Source organism: Procambarus clarkii, chromosome 80, assembly GCF_040958095.1.
Source record: "Procambarus clarkii isolate CNS0578487 chromosome 80, FALCON_Pclarkii_2.0, whole genome shotgun sequence".
In the NCBI taxonomy this organism is placed as follows: Eukaryota; Metazoa; Arthropoda; class Malacostraca; order Decapoda; family Cambaridae; genus Procambarus; species Procambarus clarkii.
The window spans coordinates 16,501,036-16,523,920 of record NC_091229.1 but is presented as its reverse complement, the minus strand read 5'-3'; the positions used below and the strand labels follow the sequence as shown (position 1 = coordinate 16,523,920).

The 22,885-nt window shown below is 45.6% G+C and overlaps 1 protein-coding gene across 1 annotated transcript in view; it reads left to right on the top strand.

The window, feature by feature from the left end:
• LOC123746243 (G-protein coupled receptor GRL101) overlaps positions 1 to 22,885 on the top strand; it is a 172,761-nt gene that overhangs the window by 45,495 nt on the left and 104,381 nt on the right. Inside the window, exon 9 of the mRNA XM_069315055.1 lies at positions 5,379 to 5,495. Within this exon, the coding sequence (XP_069171156.1) occupies positions 5,379 to 5,495 (117 nt within the window). The remainder of the gene's footprint in view (positions 1 to 5,378; positions 5,496 to 22,885) is intronic.

The following is a 22,885-nucleotide window of genomic DNA, read 5'->3' as shown; positions in this document are numbered from 1 at the left end:
ATCACGCCCTACCATCACATTCACCCTACCATCACCACTCATCCTACCATCACACTCACCCTACCATCACACTCACCCTACCATCACACTCACCCTACCATCACACTCACCCTACCATCACATTCACCCTACCATCACCCTCACCCTACCATCACACTCACCCTACCATCACACTCACCCTACCATCACCCTCACCCTACCATCACCCTCACCCTACCATCACATTAGCTCACCCTACCATCACACTCACCCTACAATCACACTCACCCTACCATCACACTCACCCTACCTTCACACTCACCCTACCATCACACTCACCCTACCATCACTCTCACCCTACCAGCACACTCACCCTACCATCACACTCACCCTACCATCACACTCACCCTACCATCACCCTCACCCTACCATCACTCTCACCCTACCATCACTCTCACCCTACCATCACTCTCACCCTACCATCACTCTCACCCTACCATCACACTCACCCTATTATCACACTCGCCCTACCATCACACTCACCCTACCATCACACTCACCCTACCATCACACTCACCCTACCAACACCCTCACCCTACTATCACACTCCCCCTACCATCACACTCACCCTACCATCACACTCACCCTACCATCACACTCACCCTACCATCACCCTCACCCTACCATCACACTAGCTCACCCTATCATCACATTAGCTCACCCTACCATCACACTCACCCTACCATCACTCTCACCCAACCATCACACTCACCCTACCATCACCCTCACCCTACCATCACACTAGCTCACCCTACCATCACATTAGCTCACCCTACCATCATTCTTACCCTACCATCACATTAGCTCACCCTACCATCATTCTTACCCTACCATCACACTCACCCTACCATCACACTCACCCTACCATCACCCTCACCCTACCATCACTCTCACCCTACCATCACTCTCACCCTACCATCACACTCACCCTACCATCACACTCACCCTACCATCACTCTCACCCTACCATCACACTCACCCTATCATCACACTCACCCTTCCATCACACTCACCCTACCATCACACTCACCCTACCATCACACTCACCCTACCATCACACTCACCCTACCATCACACTCACCCTACCATCACACTCACCCTACCATCACACTCAACCTACCATCACACTCACCCTACCATCACACTCACCCTACCATCACTCTCACCCTACCATCACACTCACCCTACCATCACACTCACCCTTCCATCACACTCACCCTTCCATCACACTCACCCTACCATCACACTCACCCTACCATCACACTCACCCTACCATCACACTCACCCTACCATCACACTCACCCTACCATCACACTCACCCTACCATCACACTCACCCTACCATCACTCTCACCCTACCATCACACTCACCCTACCATCACACTCACCCTTCCATCACACTCACCCTTCCATCACACTCACCCTACCATCACACTCACCCTACCATCACACTCACCCTACCATCACACTCACCCTACCATCACACTCACCCTATCATCACACTCACCCTACCATCACACTCACCCTACCATCACACTCACCCTACCATCACTCTCACCCTACCAGCACACTCACCCTACCATCACACTCACCCTACCATCACACTCACCCTACCATCACCCTCACCCTACCATCACTCTCACCCTACCATCACTCTCACCCTACCATCACTCTCACCCTACCATCACTCTCACCCTACCATCACACTCACCCTATTATCACACTCGCCCTACCATCACACTCACCCTACCATCACACTCACCCTACCATCACACTCACCCTACCAACACCCTCACCCTACTATCACACTCCCCCTACCATCACACTCACCCTACCATCACACTCACCCTACCATCACACTCACCCTACCATCACCCTCACCCTACCATCACACTAGCTCACCCTATCATCACATTAGCTCACCCTACCATCACACTCACCCTACCATCACTCTCACCCAACCATCACACTCACCCTACCATCACCCTCACCCTACCATCACACTAGCTCACCCTACCATCACATTAGCTCACCTTACCATCATTCTTACCCTACCATCACACTCACCCTACCATCACACTCACCCTACCATCACCCTCACCCTACCATCACTCTCACCCTACCATCACTCTCACCCTACCATCACACTCACCCTACCATCACACTCACCCTACCATCACTCTCACCCTACCATCACACTCACCCTACCATCACACTCACCCTTCCATCACACTCACCCTACCATCACACTCACCCTACCATCACACTCACCCTACCATCACACTCACCCTACCATCACACTCACCCTACCATCACACTCACCCTACCATCACACTCACCCTACCATCACACTCACCCTACCATCACACTCACCCTACCATCACTCTCACCCTACCATCACACTCACCCTACCATCACACTCACCCTACCATCACACTCACCCTACCATCACACTCACCCTTCCATCACACTCACCCTACCATCACACTCACCCTACCATCACACTCACCCTACCATCACACTCACCCTACCATCACACTCACCCTACCATCACACTCACCCTACCATCACACTCACCCTACCATCACACTCACCCTACCATCACCCTCACCCTACCATCACTCTCACCCTACCATCACACTCACCCTACCATCACCCTCACCCTACCATCACTCTCACCCTACCATCACTCTCACCCTTCCATCACACTCACCCTACCATCACACTCACCCTACCATCACACGCACCCTACCATCACACTCACCCTACCATCACACTCACCCTACCATCACACTCACCCTTCCATCACACTCACCCTACCATCACACTCACCCTACCATCACCCTCACCCTACCATCACTCTCACCCTACCATCACACTCACCCTACCATCACACTCACCCTACCATCACACTCACCCTACCATCACACTCACCCTACCATCACCCTCACCCTACCATCACTCTCACCCTACCATCACTCTCACCCTACCATCACTCTCACCCTACCATCACTCTCACCCTACCATCACACTCACCCTACCATCACACTCACCCTACCATCACACCCTACCATCACACTCACCCTACCATCACACTCACCGTACCATCACTCTCACCCTACCATCACACTCACCCTACCATCACACTCACCCTATAATAACACTCACCCTATTATCACACTCACCCTACCATCACTCTCACCCTACCATCACACCCTACCATCACTCTCACCCTACCATCACACTCACCCTACCATCACACTCACCCTACCATCACACTCACCCTACCATCACACTCACCCTACCATCACACTCACCCTACCATCACACTCACCCTACCATCACCCTCACCCTACCATCACTCTCACCCTACCATCACACTCACCCTTCCATCACACTCACCCTACCATCACACTCACCCTTCCATCACACTCACCCTACCATCACACTCACCCTACCATCACACTCACCCTACCATCACACTCACCCTACCATCGCTCTCACCCTACCATCACTCTCACCCAGCAAGGTAATCAGCTCAGTTGACATTCATTTATTCAACATAAAATAAACGGAAATAATTAATTAATCGAGAACTTTTTTACCACATTCTGGAACTCTGTTGCAAATCTGCCACAATTTTTATGTTTCACCAGTTTTACAATTTGCAAATTTGTTCCGGAGCATTTCGTTCGCTGCATGAGCTGCCATAGGGACGTACATGCAGCTCTCTGGAGTAGGAGTTTATACCTTAAAGACAAGGCCATACGTGATGTGGAATGCCAAACACCTAAACCAGATGACACCAGCTGCATGTGGGAAGCTGGTAAGCATTAGAAGGGCGGTAACGAATACTGTCATAACCTACGTGAGACTAGTGCTATAATATGCAGCGACGGCAAGGAACTAGCATTTCGTGAAGCACAACAATAATCTTGGAAATGTACAAACATTTGCAATAAGGTTTTTACCATAAAGGAACCAAGCTGTCTTGATAGAAACGTATGAGGACACATGATCACAACATTCAAAATACTGTGAGGAATACATGGACAAGAAAGCTTGTCCGTGTTCTGTATTCTTCTTAGTTAATTCTCTTTAAACTGAGTGAAACATGTGCACGCTAATTCGCTGGGCATTAGTGGAATGACCTGATCAGCTAGTGGAATGACCTGATCAGCTAGTGGAATGACCTGATCAACTAGTGGAATGTCCTGATCAACTAGTGGAATGTTCTGATCAACTATTGGAATGACCTGATCAACTAGTGGAATGCACTGATCAACTAGTGGAATGTTCTGATTATTGTCGCAACATAATTTAAAAAGAATGTTATTTGGCCCATATATGAGAGCCAATTATCAAAATGGCGGACCTCGGCGGGTCATAGACTAAAATGCCAAATTGAGAGAGCATCAAGAATAATCTCAATTAGCTTCAAATGAGCTTTCGGAGGCAACCATCTTTAGTTGACATTATGACTTATGTTTGAGATTGAGAACTCTTTGTCCCATGTGTTTGCCCAACCACTTGAGCTGGATGGTAGAGCGACGGTCTCGCTTCGTGCTGGTGGGCATTTAACCCCCCCGACCGTCCAAGTGGTTGGGCACCATTCCTTTCTCCCTTCCCATCCCAAATCCTTATCCTAACCCTTTCCAAGTGCTACATAGTCGTAATGGCTTGGTATTTACCCCTGATAATTCACTTCCCTTCCCTGTGTACAGATTTTCTGCTGCTTTCATTTAATATATATATATATATATATATATATATATATATATATATATATATATATATATATATATATATATATATATATATATATATGCGGAAAATCCACAGAGAAATATGAAATGAGGTGAACGTTTCGGCTTTGTTAAAGCCTTTGTCAACACCAGACTGACTGAGTCAGTCTGGTGTTGACAAAGGCTTTAACAAAGCCGAAACGTTCACCTCATTTCATATTTCTCTGTGGATTTTCCGCATAAAATGATCAGTGTTTTGTGATCGTCAATTGCATATATATATATATATATATATATATATATATATATATATATATATATATATATATATATATATATATATATATATATATATATATATAGTAAAGTTCAATTTATTTATTTTTAACATGATCTGTTATGCTACTAATATATTCTGATTAGGTGCATATACATAATCAGTAACCCAGCATAACATCCTGAGTGCGCGAATGATTTCCCTCTTCACCTCAATTACAAATATTCCGTTAGTTTCATCACTATCCTTATCAGATACTAATTAATAATCTGCCCTTCCTCTCTGCACTCTCATGTGAGCCATTCTTTCTCCCATCAGAACGTCCTGAGTGCAGCAGTAGTGAGTGGCAGTGTCTGAGTGGGCAGTGCATCGACAAGACGGGCCGCTGTGACCTCGAATTTCAATGCTTCGACAAGACTGATGAAATTGCGTGTGGTAAGTGGCAAGAACGTGTTGATACCGGTTTTGGTCTTGTCTAAGTGAGTTGAAACTTATTTGGTCTTTTCTGTGTTGAAACTTATTTGGTCTTTTCTAAGTGTGTTGAAACTTATTTGGTCTTTTCTAAGTGTGTTGAAACTTATTTGGTCTTTTCTAAGTGTGTTGAAACTTAGTTGGTCTTTTCTAAGTGTGTTGAAACTTAATTGGTCTTTTGTAAGTGTGTTGAAACCTGTTTTGGTTTTATTTAAGTGTGTGCAAACCTGTTTTGGTCTTTTCTAAGTGTGTTGAAACCTGTTTTAGTCTTTTCTAAGTGTGTTGAAACCTGTTTTGGTCTTTTGTAAGTGTGTTGAAACCTGTTTTGGTTTTATTTAAGTGTGTGCAAACCAGTTTTGGTCTTTTCTAAGTGTGTTGAAACCTGTTTTGGTCTTTTCTAAGTGTACTGAAACCTGTTTCGGTCTTGTCAGAGCATGTTGAAACAGGTTACTTTTCTTCCCATAACTATGTGCTCATTATAGGTTGAAAAGTATTTGCAATTATGCTCGCGCATAGTTACTAACACTTTCCCGTCTATGATGCCCGCTGAAACATACAAATAGTTGCAAGTCTGTCAATAATACACTGTTTAACTTATACATAATTAGAAAGACTTTTCTATCCATACTGCGTTCTGATATAGAGGTGCTGTCCCCCACAGAGGAGGAGGCGTGCCGGCCCGGCTCTGTGAGGTGCCATAGTGGACAGTGTGTTGCCGCCTCTCTCTGGTGTGACTGGTATCCTGATTGTCCTGATGCTTCTGATGAGCGCTTCTGTGGTGAGTACTGTGGTGGTGAGGGGCCTCTGGGGACTACTGGTGTGGTGTGATATTTTTCATTGCAATTTTTTTTTGTATTAATCTGTGTAATCATATGTTTGTATTCACCTTGTTGTGTCTGCTGGGTCGAGAATTAGCTCTTGGACCGGGCTCTTCTGCCCGTTGGTCGTCTGATGTATTGACTCGATCCTGACATATTTCCGTGTCATACTTTGTTTGTAAATTATGAATTTAGTTTGCTTCTACAACCTGCTCATTTAGCTCATTCCTTTTTCCCACTACTTTTATGAAAACTCTTTAGCGTCTCTAAGACTCGTCTGAGTCTCAAGCTTCCATTCGTGCCCTCTTGGTATTCATTATGATCAGTTCCTCTTTTTCCCACTCTGTCAATCCCTCTAATACGTCTCTATCATGTCCCCTCTCTCTTTCCTCTTTTCTAGCGTCGCCATGTTTGGTTCTTTCAGTCTCTTTATCCCTCGCAATTCTGGGACGAGCCTCTTAGCAAACTTCTGAACCTTTTTCCAGTTTCCTCATGTGTTTCTTTAGACGGGGCTCCGTGATTGTTCGACATACTCTAAGACTGGTTTCTCATTAGGCGGTGTACAGCGATCTGAGTGCCTCCTTATTTAGGTTCCTGAATGATGTTCTGACTTTTGCTAGTGTGTGTGTGTGTGTTTACTATTTGTATTTACTTTTTGTATCTGTAGAATTGAGCTACTAGCTCTTGGACCTCGCCTTTCTATCCAATTTATTTTTCCTTTATTATGTCTACTACATACATTTCTTTTACACACGCGCACACACACGTCCCCAGGAAGCAGCCCTTAGCAGGTGTCTAACTCCCGAGTGCCCATTAACTGCTAGGTGAACAGGAGAGCCAGAGTGAAAGAAACTCTGCCCATTGTGTTTCTGCCTCTGCCGAGGATCGAACCCCGGACCCATAGAACTACGACCCCCAGAGCGCTGTCCACTCAGCCGCGAGGCCCCCCTTGTGTGTGTGTGTGTGTGTGTGTGTGTGTGTGTGTGTACTCACCTATTTGTGCTTGCAGGAGTTGAGCTTTGGCTCTTTGGTCCCGCCTCTCAACTGTCAATTAAACTGGTGTACAGATTCCTGAGCCTACTGGGCTCTATCATATCTACATTTGAAACTGTGTATGGAGTCAGCTTGTGTGTGTGTGTGTGTGTGTGTGTGTGTGTGTGTGTGTATGTGTGTGTGTGTGTGTGTGTGTGTGTGTGTGTGTGTGTGTGTGTGTGTGTGTGTGTGTGTGTGTGTGTGTGTATGTGTGTGTGTGTGTGTGTGGTTATCAGTGTCTAAGAGAGAGTGGGGTCTAGCTCTGCATACCCCGCCTGCTAGCCTTGTATCTGATACGTTTCATCTTAACAACTCTGGCTTTCAAATTCTTTGTCGAATACGGCCTTAAAGTTGTGGATGGAGGTGGCTTTCACAACTTCCTCTCTTAGATCATTCCACTTGTTAACTCCCCGTACAGGGTACGAGTATTGGCTTACGGCCCTTCGGCTCACTTGTGTTTCCAGCTTCCACCTGTGTCCTCTTGTCCTGCTTCTCTCAGTCTGAAGAGGCTATCCTTCACCGCATTATCTTAGTATCTTGTATGTTGTGATCATAGCCCCTCTATTCCTTCTATCCTCGAGAGTGGTGGTATTTAGTTCCATTAGCCTATGTTCGTATGCGTGTGTGTGTACTCACCTAATTGACCTGGTGGGGTCGAGCATCTGCTCTGAAGCCCCGCCTTCCGACCATCATTAGTTGATGTAGTGACTCTTTTCACTCGTTTTCTTATCATATTCACATTTAAAACTGTGTATTGAATTGGCTTCGACAACTTTCTCATCTGGTCCGTTCCGCTTATTTACGACTCCGAGACTGGAAGAGTTCTTTCTGACATCTCTGTGACTCATCTGTGTTCCCGGTTTTCAATTATGTCCTCTCATTTAACTGTTCATTAATGGGCTGGACGGTAGAGCGACGGTCTCGCTTCATGCAGGTCGGTGTTCAATTCCCGACCGTCCAAGTGACTGGGCACCATTCCTTTCCTCCCCCCCCCCCCCCCCATCCTTCCCCCGTCCCAAATCCTTATTCTGACGCCTTCCTAAGTACTATATATAGTCGTAATGACTTGGCGCTTCCTCCTGATAGTCTCTCCCCCTCCCTCCTTAATTTGAACATTGCTTCTATATCTACTTTGTCAATATCACCTTTAGTATCTTGTATGTGGTCAACATGTCTCCCTTATTACATCCTTCCTCTAGTATAGTGAGGTCCAGTTCCCTCAGTCATTCTTCAGTGTTCAATCACCTTAGCTCAGGAATGAGCCTTGTCGCATATTTTGTAACCTTTTCTAGTTTAGTTTTGTGCTGGTTTAGGTCGGGGTTCCATGCCGGGGCAGCATACTCGATAACATGTCTCACAGAGGAACAGCGCTCGGAAGGGAACTTTGTACAAGTTGCTGAAGGATAACAGGATAACAGGAAGTTTGTCAGTATGGTATGCGCTGCCCCTCGTTATCCTGCTGCTGTGTGCCTCAGGTGACAGTAAACAGGTATCTGGGAGTTAGGTAGCCAATCCTCCGGTTTTCGTAGTACATATAGTAATATACTATAAGTACTCATATAGTAATATACTATAAGTATTCATATAGTAATATACTATAAGTATTCATATAGTAATATACTATAAGTATTCATATAGTAATATACTATAAGTATATTACGTTACTATCGTTACTATAAGTAACGATGAGCACAATAGTATACATATTCCGACGTACAGCGAAATTATAAAGTAGAAATAGGCACTTTTGACCACTTTGAAATTGGTACTTTTGTGTTGAGCGGATTTGGACAAACCGGAAAAATATTTTTGACTTGTGTTGCTTTGATACACTAAACTAACCTATCCAAACCTTTCTAGGCCTAATATAGTACATATGTGTGCTATGTTAGGCCTAGGAATATTTAAGTTGGTTTTTTAGCTTCATTTTTTTGTAAAAGAATTTCTTACTTGTCGGTATACTTCTATATATAAGCTAAGTACATACGAATTCGTGACAATTGACGATCTTCACAATAGATACTCTGTAAACAGGCGGATTAGGCAACTATTGTGAATGGCATCCTGTACAGGGTCAGTCGATAGCTTAGAGTTAGGGGGGGGGGGGTTGATAAGTCTAACAGGGCTGGGGGGGGGTTGATAAGCCTAACAGGGCTTGGGGGGGGGTTAATAAGCCTAACAGGGCTTTGGGGGGGTGTTGATAAGCCTAACAGGGCTTGGGGGGGGGGTTGATAAGCCTAACTGGGTTCCAGTACCCAACTCATTAAATTTTAGACACTTCGACCCAAACGTAAAAACTGCAGTGGTTTAGACAAATGAATCCCACCAGAATACTGACGCTACAGAGGCCTAATAATTACTGACTCTTGAGGCCAGATTCACGAAGCAGTTTCGCAAGCACTTACGAACCTGTACATCTTTTCTCAATCTTTGGCGGCTTTGTTTCCAATTATTAAACAGTTAATGAGCTCCGAAGCACCAGGAGGCTGTTTATAACAATAACAACAGTTGATTGGGGAGTTTTCATGCTTGTAAACTGTTTAATAAATGTAACCAAAGCCGTCAAAGATTGAGGAAAGATGTTCACGTGCGTAAGAACCTGCGTAACTGCTTCGTGAATCTGGCCCCTGTAACTTAGTTGAGTTACCTAGATAATGACACTTCAAGGTTAGGCAAAAACCGCTGCTTTTTCACGTAGTGATAATCGAACTTCCGAAGCCTAACCCCACCAAAAAAAAGGTTCAGAACTTTCCTCAATATTACCTTCCCACGCTGAATGGGGTGGCTAAGGGGTAATGGCCACCTTTTTTTCAATTTATGGCCCTCAAAGCCTTATATGATTGCTTATATGATTATATACTGGCCCTTATATGATTGCAACGCCGCGCTGCTCTGCATCAAAGAGTGTGGGTTTTTTGTGCTTGTTTGAGCGTTAAACTGGAGAAATTTTGCAAGCAGTATATCGCTATAAGCTTTTAAGGTTGGATGGTCTGTGGCTATCCTCTGTATTGTTGGGTGGTTGGTGGTTATCCTCTGTAATGTTGGGTAGTTTGTGGCTATCCTCTGTAATGTTGGGTAGTCTGTGGCTATCCTATATAATGGTGGATGGTCCGTGGCTATCCTCTATAATGGTGGATGGTCCGTGGCTATCCTCTATAATGGTGGATGGTCCGTGGCTATCCTATATAATAGTGGATGACCCGTGGCTATCCTAGCCCTTCAAGCTGGACGGTTCCCTGACTATCCTATCGTAACCTGCAGTGCCCATTTTTAATCTGAAAATTACTATTTCTCGAACGCAAAATCATTTTGTAAATGATTCCAAATATATGTGTGAGTTAAAACTTTTAGTACAATTACGAGAGTATTTAGTTTGGCATGAAGACGAGAGACGTGTCATGTTAGTGTTCGCTGGTGTTGATAATAATTGAAATAATTTAATTTATGATTCAATATTTTAAAGAGAGAGAGAGAGAGAGAGAGAGAGAGAGAGAGAGAGACAGAGAGAGAGATAGAGAGAGAAAGAGAGAAAGCGAGAGAGAGAGGTAGTATTGAACTACAGACCAGTGTCACTGCTTTCCATTACTGGCAAGATCCTAGAATCATTAATCGCTCATCAAATGATATCTTTTTTTGGCCATCATCGGCTAGTATGTGATCAACAGTGTGGTTTTAGAAAAGGCTGATCTGCTGCTGATCTCTTGCTAAATCTCTCCACTAAGTGGCATCAGTCACTGGATGAGACCAAGATCAGCTGTGTTTTTGTTGCTCTAGATATAGAAGGAGCCTTTGATCGGGTCTGGCACTCTGGATTAATGGCGAAGCTTCAAGCTTAAGCCATCGCAGGTTCCAGCTTAGTGTTAATAAATGACTACTTTCAAGTATGGACTCTAAGGGTAGTCCTCAATGAAGCAGAATCCGGAAGCCACTCAATTGGTGCCAGCGTTCCACAGGGTAGTGTGCTTGGCCCTCTGCTGTGGAATGTTTATTTCAACGATCTTCTTCATCTCATTCCTGAAGCTCAAGCCTATGCTGATGACTGTACTCTAACCTTTACATACAGAAAGGAGGAAATGCCAACTGCTGCAAGAATCATCAATCACCAACTTTCAGCGATTTCCACCTGGGGTAGGAGATGGCCGGTCACATTTGCGGCTGAGTATGATGATGATACAAGATGATGATGATAACTAGACATTGCACATTGCAACCCGAACAGGCTTGCAAATGGGTAACCAACTGGCAACCTATTTGAATTCCCTAGAATTCCCTAAAACCCTAGAATTCACAAATGTACGTCATTTGCCATTCCTTGTGAACCTTATCTTGAAGTTATCTTGAGATGATTTCTGGGCTTAGCGTCCCCGCGGCCCGGTCCTCGACCAGGCCTCCTTTTTGTTACACATCCCCAGGAAGCAACCCGTAACAGCTGTCTAACTCCCAGGTACCTATTTACTGCTAGGTGTGCAGGGAGCATCAGGGTGAAAGAAACTCTGCACATTTGTTTCCGCCTCCGCCGGGGATCGAACCCGGAACCTTAGGACTACTAATCCTGAGCGCTGTCCATTCTGCCGTCAGACCCCCAGTCTGGTAACTTTTAACTAAGTCTTTTAACTAAGACCCTAGTTAGTCCTAGTTAAAAACTGGAGAGGGGGAGAGGGAGGGAGGAAGGGGAGAGAGAAAGAGAGAGAGAGAGAGAGAGAGAAAGAGAGAGAGGTGTGCTAGATCAGATTTGTGAAGCAGTTACGCAAGTTCTCATATACTTTGACTTCTTATAGCCTTCTTGGCCGTCACGTCGTGATTCAACAAACTGTTTATGAATGCTGATCTTCTTACGAACACAACTTCCCGCCAAGATGGCCCCCCAAGCACTCGTAACGCGGTGTAAATCGTATATAAGACCCGTTTTCACAACTACATGACCCGGATCAGGAAATATCTCTGTTGGCACGCCCGTCTTGCTAACTATATATGCTCTTTATGCCTCTAACTAGTCATAAATATGTATTTTATGGAAAGAAAAATATAAATTATTCAATTAAGATATTATAGCATTAGTTAATAAGTAGTTATTAATGCACTGTTGTTAATAGTTATTAGTGCACTGGTGAGCATTAGATATCATAGAGGTTAATGGCCACTGTCCCAGTCAGCGGCCAAGGAGATCCTCCGACCGTCTTCAAAGGTAATTATAAATCCTCAGTGAGTCTGTAATTGATAGTAAATATGTATTTTGTAAATATCTAATTCCAAAGCAGTAAATAGGTACCCAGGAGGTAGCTGGACCTTGTGGGAACCTCGATATTAGCTAACGTAAACACACACACATAACTTGAGTACAATTTATGTACAAGAACATGGAGAAACTTCAGGAATAGTAAAACACCAGAGAACAGGGAGAGATACCAGAGGGCAAGAAATGAGTACCTCAGGGTGAGGAGGGAAGCAGAGAGACAGTATGAAAATGACATCGTGAGTAAAGCCAAGAGCCAACCAAAGCTGCTCCACAGCCACATCAGGAGGAAAACAGCAATGAGGGAACAAGTGATGAAACTGAGAAAAGGGAAGAACAGATACACAGAGAAAGACAAGGAGGTGTGTGAAGAACTCAACAAGAGATTCCAGGTCTTCACAACAGAACAAGAAGCCCCCTGCACTAAATGAGGAGGAGGCAAACCAAGCAACCTTGGAGGAATTTGAGGTCAAAAGGAATCTGTTGGAGCTGAATGTGACAAAGGCTGTTGGGCCTGACAGAATCTCACCGTGGATACTAAAAGAAGGTGCAGAGGCACTAAGTGGGCCACTCTCTATGGTGTATAACAGGTCACTGGAAACAGGAGACCTTCCGGAAAGCTGGAAGATACCTAACGTAGTCCCAATATACAAAAAGGGTGACAGGCAAGAGGCACTGAACTACAGGCCAGTTTCCTTAACTTGTATACCATGCAAGATGATGGAGAAGATCGTGAGGAAAAGGCTCGTAGAACATCTGGAGGGAAACAGCTTTATAACGCACCACCAACATGGGTTCAGGGATGGTAAATCATGCCTCACAGGTTTAATAGAATTCTGTGATCAAGCAACACAAATTAGGAAAGAAAGAGAAGGGTGGACAGACTGCATATTTATGCAGTCTGCCCACCCTTCTCTTTCTAGTTTTCTTTTCTTGCACTTACCTTCATAACACCTAACATTCTCTGAGCCATTTACTATCTCGTTAGGTGGGAATAAATGACTTGATGTGGGTAAGACCTGAATCTACATTAACTTTGTACTAAATCACAATTAATCATCACAAGCATTACATCATCTAAATCCCATTTGTAACTCACATGAGCTGAAACATAAACAGGAGTGCTCTGAAAACTCAGGTAACACTGTTTACAAAAGACCCTTAGGATATAATATACCAATGCAGATGGAATTATAAATAAAGTAGTGGAAATAAAAGAAAGGATCAGATAAAATGATCTGGAGGTTATTGCTATAGTGAAAACCAAGCTAATTGATATGATCAAGGATGCAATATTTCAAAGGGAGGTTACCAGGTATTAAGACACCAGCTTTTGACACAGTGTTGTTATAGTATGTGTTTGCCGGGCAACCCTGGTCAGAGACCGGGCCGCGTGGACCTTGATCCCAGGAATCAACGCAAGGGAAACTTCCCTTCTTCCCCATGTCCTGTGAGGAGAAAGGTCCCTGGAAGCCATGGTCTTTGGGGTAAACATTCAGTTTTAAAAACTGAATCTAGTGAACGGAAGCTTGCTAAAACATAAGGCATATCTTCTGTTATGAACAAAATCATAATTATAAGAGAAAGGTACTTTAATCTGGGATGCTATATTCATTATGACCTTCTTGGAATCAAGAGTGTTAAGAATTATCAGTTGTTTCCAACCTTCCTATCCCCATGGTCGACCGTGCGGCGGTGGTTTCCAACCTTCCTATCCCCATGGTCGACCGTGCTGCGGTTGTTTCCAACCTTCCTATCCCCATGGTCGACCGTGCTGCGGTTGTTTCCAACCTTCCTATCCCCATGGTCGACCGTGCTGCGGTGGTTTCCAACATTCCTATCCCCATGGTCGACCGTGCTGCAGCTGATTCCAACCTTCCTATCCCCATGGTCGACCGTGCTGCAGTTGTTTCCAAGTGCACATTCATTCATTTTTTCCGAACTGAGTCATCAAAAATCGGTATTTCATCAAATATTATTTGATCTCAAATATATTTCGTAGTTTTATGTATAGTAGGAGCTCGGATAAGGTGGGTTAAGTGGTATAGTATTGTTGGTAATTTGTTTTATTTACGGTACTCAGGTGGAAAAATTCTTAGCCTATCCTCGTCCAGGCTGCGGCCGACCCCAACCCGTCCACAGCCTATCCTCGTCCAGGCTGCGGCCGACCCCAACCCATCCACAGCCTATCCTCGTCCAGGCTGCGGCCGACCCCAACCCATCCACAGCCTATCCTCGTCCAGGCTGCGGCCGACCCCAACCCATCCACAGCCTATCCTCGTCCAGGCTGCGGCCGACCCCAACCCATCCACAGCCTATCCTCGTCCAGGCTGCGGCCGACCCCAACCCATCCACAGCCTATCCTCGTCCAGGCTGCGGCCGACCCCAACCCATCCACAGCCTATCCTCGTCCAGGCTGCGGCCGACCCCAACCCGTCCACAGCCTATCCTCGTCCAGGCTGCAGCCGACCCCAACCCATCCACAGCCTATCCTCGTCCAGGCTGCGGCCGACCCCAACCCATCCACAGCCTATCCTCGTCCAGGCTGCGGCCGACCCCAACCCATCCACAGCCTATCCTCGTCCAGGCTGCGGCCGACCCCAACCCATCCACAGCCTATCCTCGTCCAGGCTGCGGCCGACTCCAACCCGTCCACAGCCTATCCTCGTCCAGGCTGCGGCCGACCCCAACCCATCCACAGCCTATCCTCGTCCAGGCTGCGGCCGACCCCAACCCATCCACAGCCTATCCTCGTCCAGGCTGCGGCCGACCCCAACCCATCCACAGCCTATCCTCGTCCAGGCTGCGGCCGACCCCAACCCGTCCACAGCCTATCCTCGTCCAGGCTGCGGCTGACCCCAACCCGTCCACAGCCTATCCTCGTCCAGATTGCGGCCGACACAGAGGACACATTCACAAATATTAACATTCTCTCTAACTAATACCACATTTTAACGACCATTTGCCCATTGTTTATGAGGACTGACTGCCGTACAAAGCCATTTATCACTTGATCAGGAGCGAATCTGATTGGTTGAGCTCCGATTAAAAATGTTATTGAACTTCAAATCATAGAACAACGCTCTCATTCCAATTACTCAAAAATTCAGATAACTGCAATTCTGTTTAAATTCGTGAATTACAGTCTCTGTGTCCACGTGTTCTGTACCTGTTTTATTTATGCTTACTGAATACTGGTGACGATTGGCTGTGTAACTACGGTGGTGGATGAGTATTATTCTGCCCCAGGGTGGTGGTGGATGAGTATTATTCTGCCCCAGGGTGGTGGTGGATGAGTATTATTCTGCCCCAGGGTGGTGGTGGATGAGTATTATTCTGCCCCAGGGTGGTGGTGGATGAGTATTATTCTGCCCCAGGGTGGTGGTGGATGAGTATTATTCTGCCCCAGGGTGGTGGTGGATGAGTATTATTATGCCCCAGGGTGGTGGTGGATGAGCATTATTCTGACCAAGGGTGGTGGTGGATGAGCATTATTCTGACCAAGGGTGGTGGTGGATCACCATTACTCTACCCCAGGGTGGTGGTGGATCACCATTACCCTACCCCAGGGTGGTGGTGGATGAGTATTATTCTGACCAATGGTGGTGGTGGATCACCATTACTCTACCCCAGGGTGGTGGTGGATCTCCATTACTCTACCCCAGGGTGGTGGTGGATCACCATTACTCTACCCCAGAGTGGTGGTGGATCACCATTACTCTACCCCAGGGTGGTGGTGGATCTCCATTACTCTACCCCAGGGTGGTGGTGGATCACCATTACCCTACCCCAGGGTGGTGGTGGATGAGTATTACCATACCCCAGGGTGGTGGTGGATGAGTATTACCCTACCCCAGGGTGGTGGTGGATCACCATTACCCTACCCCAGGGTGGTGGTGGATGAGTATTACCCTACCCCAGGGTGGTGGTGGATCACCATTACCCTACCCCAGGGTGGTGGTGGATGAGTATTACCCTACCCCAGGGTGGTGGTGGATCACCATTACCCTACCCCAGGGTGGTGGTGGATGAGTATTACCCTACCCCAGGGTGGTGGTGGATCACCATTACCCTACCCCAGGGTGGTGGTGGATCACCATTACCCTACCCCAGGGTGGTGGTGGATCACCATTACCCTACCCCAGGGTGGTGGTGGATCACCATTACTCTACCCCAGGGTGGTGGTGGATCACCATTACCCTACCCCAGGGTGGTTGTGGATCACCATTACCCTACCCCAGGGTGGTGGTGGATCTCCATTACTCTACCCCAGGGTGGTGGTGGATGAGTATTACCCTACCCCAGGGTGGTGGTGGATCACCATTACCCTACCCCAGGGTGGTGGTGGATGAGTATTACCCTACCCCAGGGTGGTGGTGGATCACCATTACCCTACCCCAGGGTGGTGGTGGATGAGTATTACCCTACCCCAGGGTGGTGGTGGATCACCATTACCCTACCCCAGGGTGGTGGTGGATGAGTATTACCCTACCCCAGGGTGGTGGTGGATCACCATTACCCTACCCCAGGGTAGTATTGGGAAGTCATGTATACACTCCACTATCCCTATGTGATACAAGAGCTGCTCTGTGATTGGCTCAATATGAGAGAGGTGTCAGGTTATTGGATAAGGCATCTGTGCCTGCTACATCGAGGAACAAGCCAGCCACTCTGCTGTCAGTGCCAGATGGTAGAGCTTCGTGCTGGTCGGTGTTCAATCCCCGACCGTCCACCAAGCGGTTGGACACCATTCCTTTCCTTTCCCAGCCCCCCGTCCCATCCCCTTATCCTGACCCCCTTCCCAGTGCTATATAGTCGAAATGGCTTGGCGCTTTACCCTAGATTGTGCCCTGATTGACTCTCTTAACGACTCTTAACACCATTTCAAGAGTATCTCTTCTTGAGGTTATCTTGAGATGATTTCGGGCCTTAGTGTCCCCGCGGCCCGGTCGCCGGCCCTCTGACATCTGTCGTTTGGGTTGGACGACGAGGGACCCTGTGACGCCAGATTACGATATCATAGAGATCAATATTTCGTGTTGTTATCTTGGGGCCAGATTCACGAAAGCACTTACGAACGTGTACATCTTTCCTCAATCTTTGACGGCTTTGGTTACATTTATTAAACAGTTTACAAGCATGAAAACTTGCCAGTCAACTGTTGTTATTGTTATAAACAGCCTCCTGGTGCTTCGGAGCTCATTAACTGTTTAATAATTGTAAACAAAGCCGCCAAAGATTGAGAAAAGATGTACACGTTCGTAAGTGCTTGCGTAAGTGATTTCGTGAATCTGGCCCCAGGTCTTTGGCTTGTCCCCATTTTCTTTGTTTACTTTTTTGGGGTGACTTACCTGGGGATTATTGCATGTACAATATCCACTTGTTGGTCTTCTGTGAGGAGCCAGTCATTACAGATAAGTCTTCAGTTATCCGGAATGTAATGTACTATTCAGTTATCCGGAATGTTTTATATTATTCAGTTATCCACAATGGTTATAATATTCGGTTATCCAGAATACTTTATAGTGTTCAATTTCCCTCAATGTTAGACAGTAATCAATTATCCAGAATGTTAGATAGGATTTAATTATCCACAATTTATAGCATTTAATTATCCGGAATATATCGTGTTCAGTTATCCGGAATGTAAGATAGCATTATATTTTCCGGAATGTTAAATAATGTTTAATTTTCCGGAATGTTAATATTCAGATATCCGGAATATTAATGTTCAGATATCCGGAATGTTAAATAGTGTTTAATTTTCCGGAATGTTAATATTCAGATATCCGGAATATTAATGTTCAGATATCCGGAATGTTAAATAGTGTTTAATTTTCCGGAATGTTAATATTCAGATATCCGGAATATTAATGTTCAGATATCCGGAATGTTAAATAGTGTTTAATATTCCGGAATGTTAATATTCAGATATCCGGAATATTAATGTTCAGATATCCGGAATGTTACACAGCGTTTAATTTTCCGGAATGTTTCAATTTTCCGGAAGGTATCGTGTATCACTATATAGCTTTCCCTTTGGTTCAGGTCAGCCCCGGGAATGCAGCCGGGAGGAGTTCCGGTGTAGCAGCGGCCAGTGTGTCCCAGCAGAGTACGCCTGTGATGCTGGTCTGGCCAGGAGGCTGGGCTGTGCTGATCTCTCTCATCTCCTCAACTGTTGTGAGTTGTGGCTCCCTTACGCACACTCACGCACACACACACACACACACACACACACACACACACACACACACACACACACACACACACACACACACACACACACACACACACACACACACACACTTTGTGTACTTTGAGTACCTGGTAGAGCTAGGACTTATCTCCCCCCAAAAAGAACTAGGAATCAAAAGGCTGGCATACCGAAAGGGGAATTATGAACAGATGAGAAGTTTCCTAAGTGAAATACCTTGGGACACAGACCTCAGAGACAAGTCTGTACAGGGTATGATGGACTATGTTACCCAAAAGTGTCAGGAGGCAGTAAACAGGTTCATCCCGGCCCAAAGGGAAAAATCCGAGAAGCAACAGAAGAATCCATGGTATAATAGGGCATGTATGGAAGCGAAGAAACTGAACAAAAAGGCGTGGAGGAACTTCCGGAATAACAGAACACCAGAAAGCAGGGAGAGATACCAGAGAACCAGGAATGAGTACGTCAGGGTGAGAAGAGAAGCAGAGAAAAATTTTGAAAATGATATAGCAAACAAAGCCAAGACCGAACCAAAGCTACTCCACAGTCACATCAGAAGGAAAACAACAGTGAAAGAACAGGTATTGAAACTTAGAACAGGCGAGGACAGGTATACAGAGAATGACAGAGAGGTGTGTGAGGAACTCAACAAGAGGTTCCAGGAGGTCTTCACAATAGAACAGGGTGAGGTCACTGTGCTAGGAGAAAGGGAGGTAAACCAGGCGGCCTTGGAGGAGTTCGAAATTACGAGAGAGGAGGTCAAGAGACACCTGCTGGATCTGGATGTTAGAAAGGCGGTTGGTCCAGATGGGATCTCACCATGGGTACTGAAAGAGTGTGCAGAGGCACTTTGCTTGCCACTCTCCATAGTGTATAGTAAATCACTAGAGACGGGAGACCTACCAGAAATATGGAAGACGGCGAATGTGGTCCCAATATACAAAAAGGGCGACAGACAAGAGGCACTGAACTACAGGCCAGTGTCCTTGACTTGTATACCATGCAAGGTGATGGAGAAGATCGTGAGAAAAAACCTGGTAACACATCTGGAGAGAAGGGACTTCGTGACAAATCGCCAACATGGATTCAGGGAGGGTAAATCTTGCCTTACAGGCTTGATAGAATTCTACGATCAGGTGACACAGATTAAGCAAGAAAGAGAGGGCTGGGCGGACTGCATTTTCTTGGATTGTCGGAAAGCCTTTGACACAGTACCGCATAAGAGGCTGGTACATAAGCTGGAGAGACAGGCAGGTGTAGCTGGTAAGGTGCTCCAGTGGATAAGGGAGTATCTAAGCAATAGGAAGCAGAGAGTTACGGTGAGGGGTGAGACCTCCGATTGGCGTGAAGTCACCAGTGGAGTCCCACAGGGCTCTGTACTCGGTCCTATCTTGTTTCTGATATATGTAAATGATCTCCCGGAGGGTATCAATTCATTTCTCTCAATGTTTGCGGACGATGCTAAAATTATGAGAAGGATTAAAACAGAAGAGGACTGTTTGAGGCTTCAAGAAGACCTAGACAAGCTGAAGGAATGGTCGAACAAATGGTTGTTAGAGTTTAACCCAACCAAATGTAATGTAATGAAGATAGGTGTAGGGAGCAGGAGGCCAGATACAAGGTATCATCTGGGAGAGGAAATTCTTCAGGAGTCAGAGAAGGAAAAAGACTTGGGGGTTGATATCACGCCAGACCTGTCTCCTGCAGCACATATCAAGCGGATAACATCAGCGGCATATGCCAGGCTGGCCAACATACGAACGGCATTCAGAAACTTGTGTAAAGAATCATTCAGAACTTTGTATACCACATATGTCAGGCCAATCCTGGAGTATGCAGCCCCAGCATGGAGTCCATATCTAGTCAAGGATAAGACTAAACTGGAAAAGGTTCAAAGGTTTGCCACCAGACTAGTACCCGAGCTGAGAGGTATGAGCTACGAGGAGAGACTACGGGAATTAAACCTCACTTCGCTGGAAGACAGAAGAGTTAGGGGGGACATGATCACCACATTCAAGATTCTGAAGGGGATTGATAGGGTAGATAAAGACAGTCTATTTAACACAAGGGGAACACGCACAAGGGGACACAGGTGGAAACTGAGTGCCCAAATGAGCCACAGAGATATTAGAAAGAACTTTTTTAGTGTCAGAGTGGTTGACAAATGGAATGCATTAGGGGGTGATGTGGTGGAGGCTCACTCCATACACAGTTTCAAGTGTAGATATGACAGAGCCCGATAGGCTCAGGAATCTGTACACCTGTTGATTGACGGTTGAGAGGCGGGACCAAAGAGCCAGAGCTCAACCCCCGCAAACACAACTAGGTGAGTACAACTAGGTGAGTACACACACACACACACACACACACACACACACACACACACACACACACACACACACACCCACGCACACACACACACACACACACACACACACACACACACACACACACACACACACACACATTAGGGATTGGTGAAGATTAAGCCACCCAAAAGGTGGCACGGGCACGAATAGCCCGTAAGTGGTGGCCCTTTTGAGCCATTACCAGTATCAATAGATGATACTGGAGATCTGTGGAGGTGCGGCTGCACCCTGCGTGACGGGAGATGTCTCCTGTGCACATTAGGGGAATACACAGCTATTTTGTATCAAAACTTTAGCGAATTCCTTTTTCACCTCATCCACAGCCCCCTGTGGGGCTCAATATCCACATGTAACATTAATTCAACACTTACTCAACATTATTTAGCGCTGCTTCAATGCTGCTAAAGTTGATATCGCTACACATGGGTACTGCGTACGCTGGATTTTGAAACTGCAAATCTAAAGTTTTTTACTTATTTTTTTGCTCTAAACTGAATTTCATTCTTAGCTCTATTTCACGAACGTTCCGTGTTCAGAATATAGAACAGCAGTTGGAGAACCCACAAAGTTGGTCCATCTTCCATCACATATAGACGTCAAAATCCCCCAAACTGACAGATAATATGGTACTAATTGCCCTTCTACTCGAGCCGTCAGAACGTCACTAATCTGATGTATTAAATTACCCTAACCTAACCGAGGGATTCACGAATAGAAAACGGGACATCACGTCACTTTTGAAAACAGTTATTTTAGTCCAGTCATTTTTGGCCTGACTGTATACGTCAAAATACGGTGTACTATTCGAGTGGCTGGGCTGACTGTATATCCCAGCGGCTCGGCTTATAATTACTAAACAGTGTATGAGCTCCTAAACCCCACGGGATCACCATAGCCCGTGCTACTTGGAACTCTTTGTTCCAAGTGACGAATCTTAAACAACAACAACATCCCAAACCCAGCCACGTTGTTCTATAATAACAACATTAGGTTGTAAAGTTTCCAAACTCGTAAACTGTTTACTAACTGTAAACAAAGCCGCCATGATAGTTGAAAGATGTACGGGTTTCGTTACTGGGTGCGTAAATGCCTGATGAGTACAGGGGCCAGATTCACGAAGCATTTACGCAAACACTTACGAAAGTGTACATCTTTCGTGAATCTTTGACGGCTTTGGTTACATTTATTAAACAGTTTACAAGCATAAAAACTTTCCATTCAACTGTTGTTATTGTTATAAACAGCCTCCTGGTGCTTCGGAGCTCATTAGCTGTTTAATAATTGTAAACAAAGCCGCCAAATATTGAGAAAAGATGTACACGTTAGTAAGTACTTGCGTAACTGCTTCGTGAATCTGACCCCTGGTTCACGAAGCAGTTACGCAAGCACTTACAATTTGTTTTTATTACAATTATTAATTTATGATATATATGTGTGTATAGATTACATGGTTTATAGTGATTTTATTACGTACTGCTTAAGGTGTCTATGTTGCTTGTTTCACCCTTAACTGTCTGTTTCACCCTTAACTGTCTGTTTCACCCTTAACTGTCTGTTTCACCCTTAACTGTCTGTTTCACCCTTAACTGTCTGTTTCACCCTTAACTGTCTGTTTCACCCTTAACTGTCTGTTTCACCCTTAACTGTCTGTTTCACCCTTAACTGTCTGTTTCACCCTTAACTGTCTA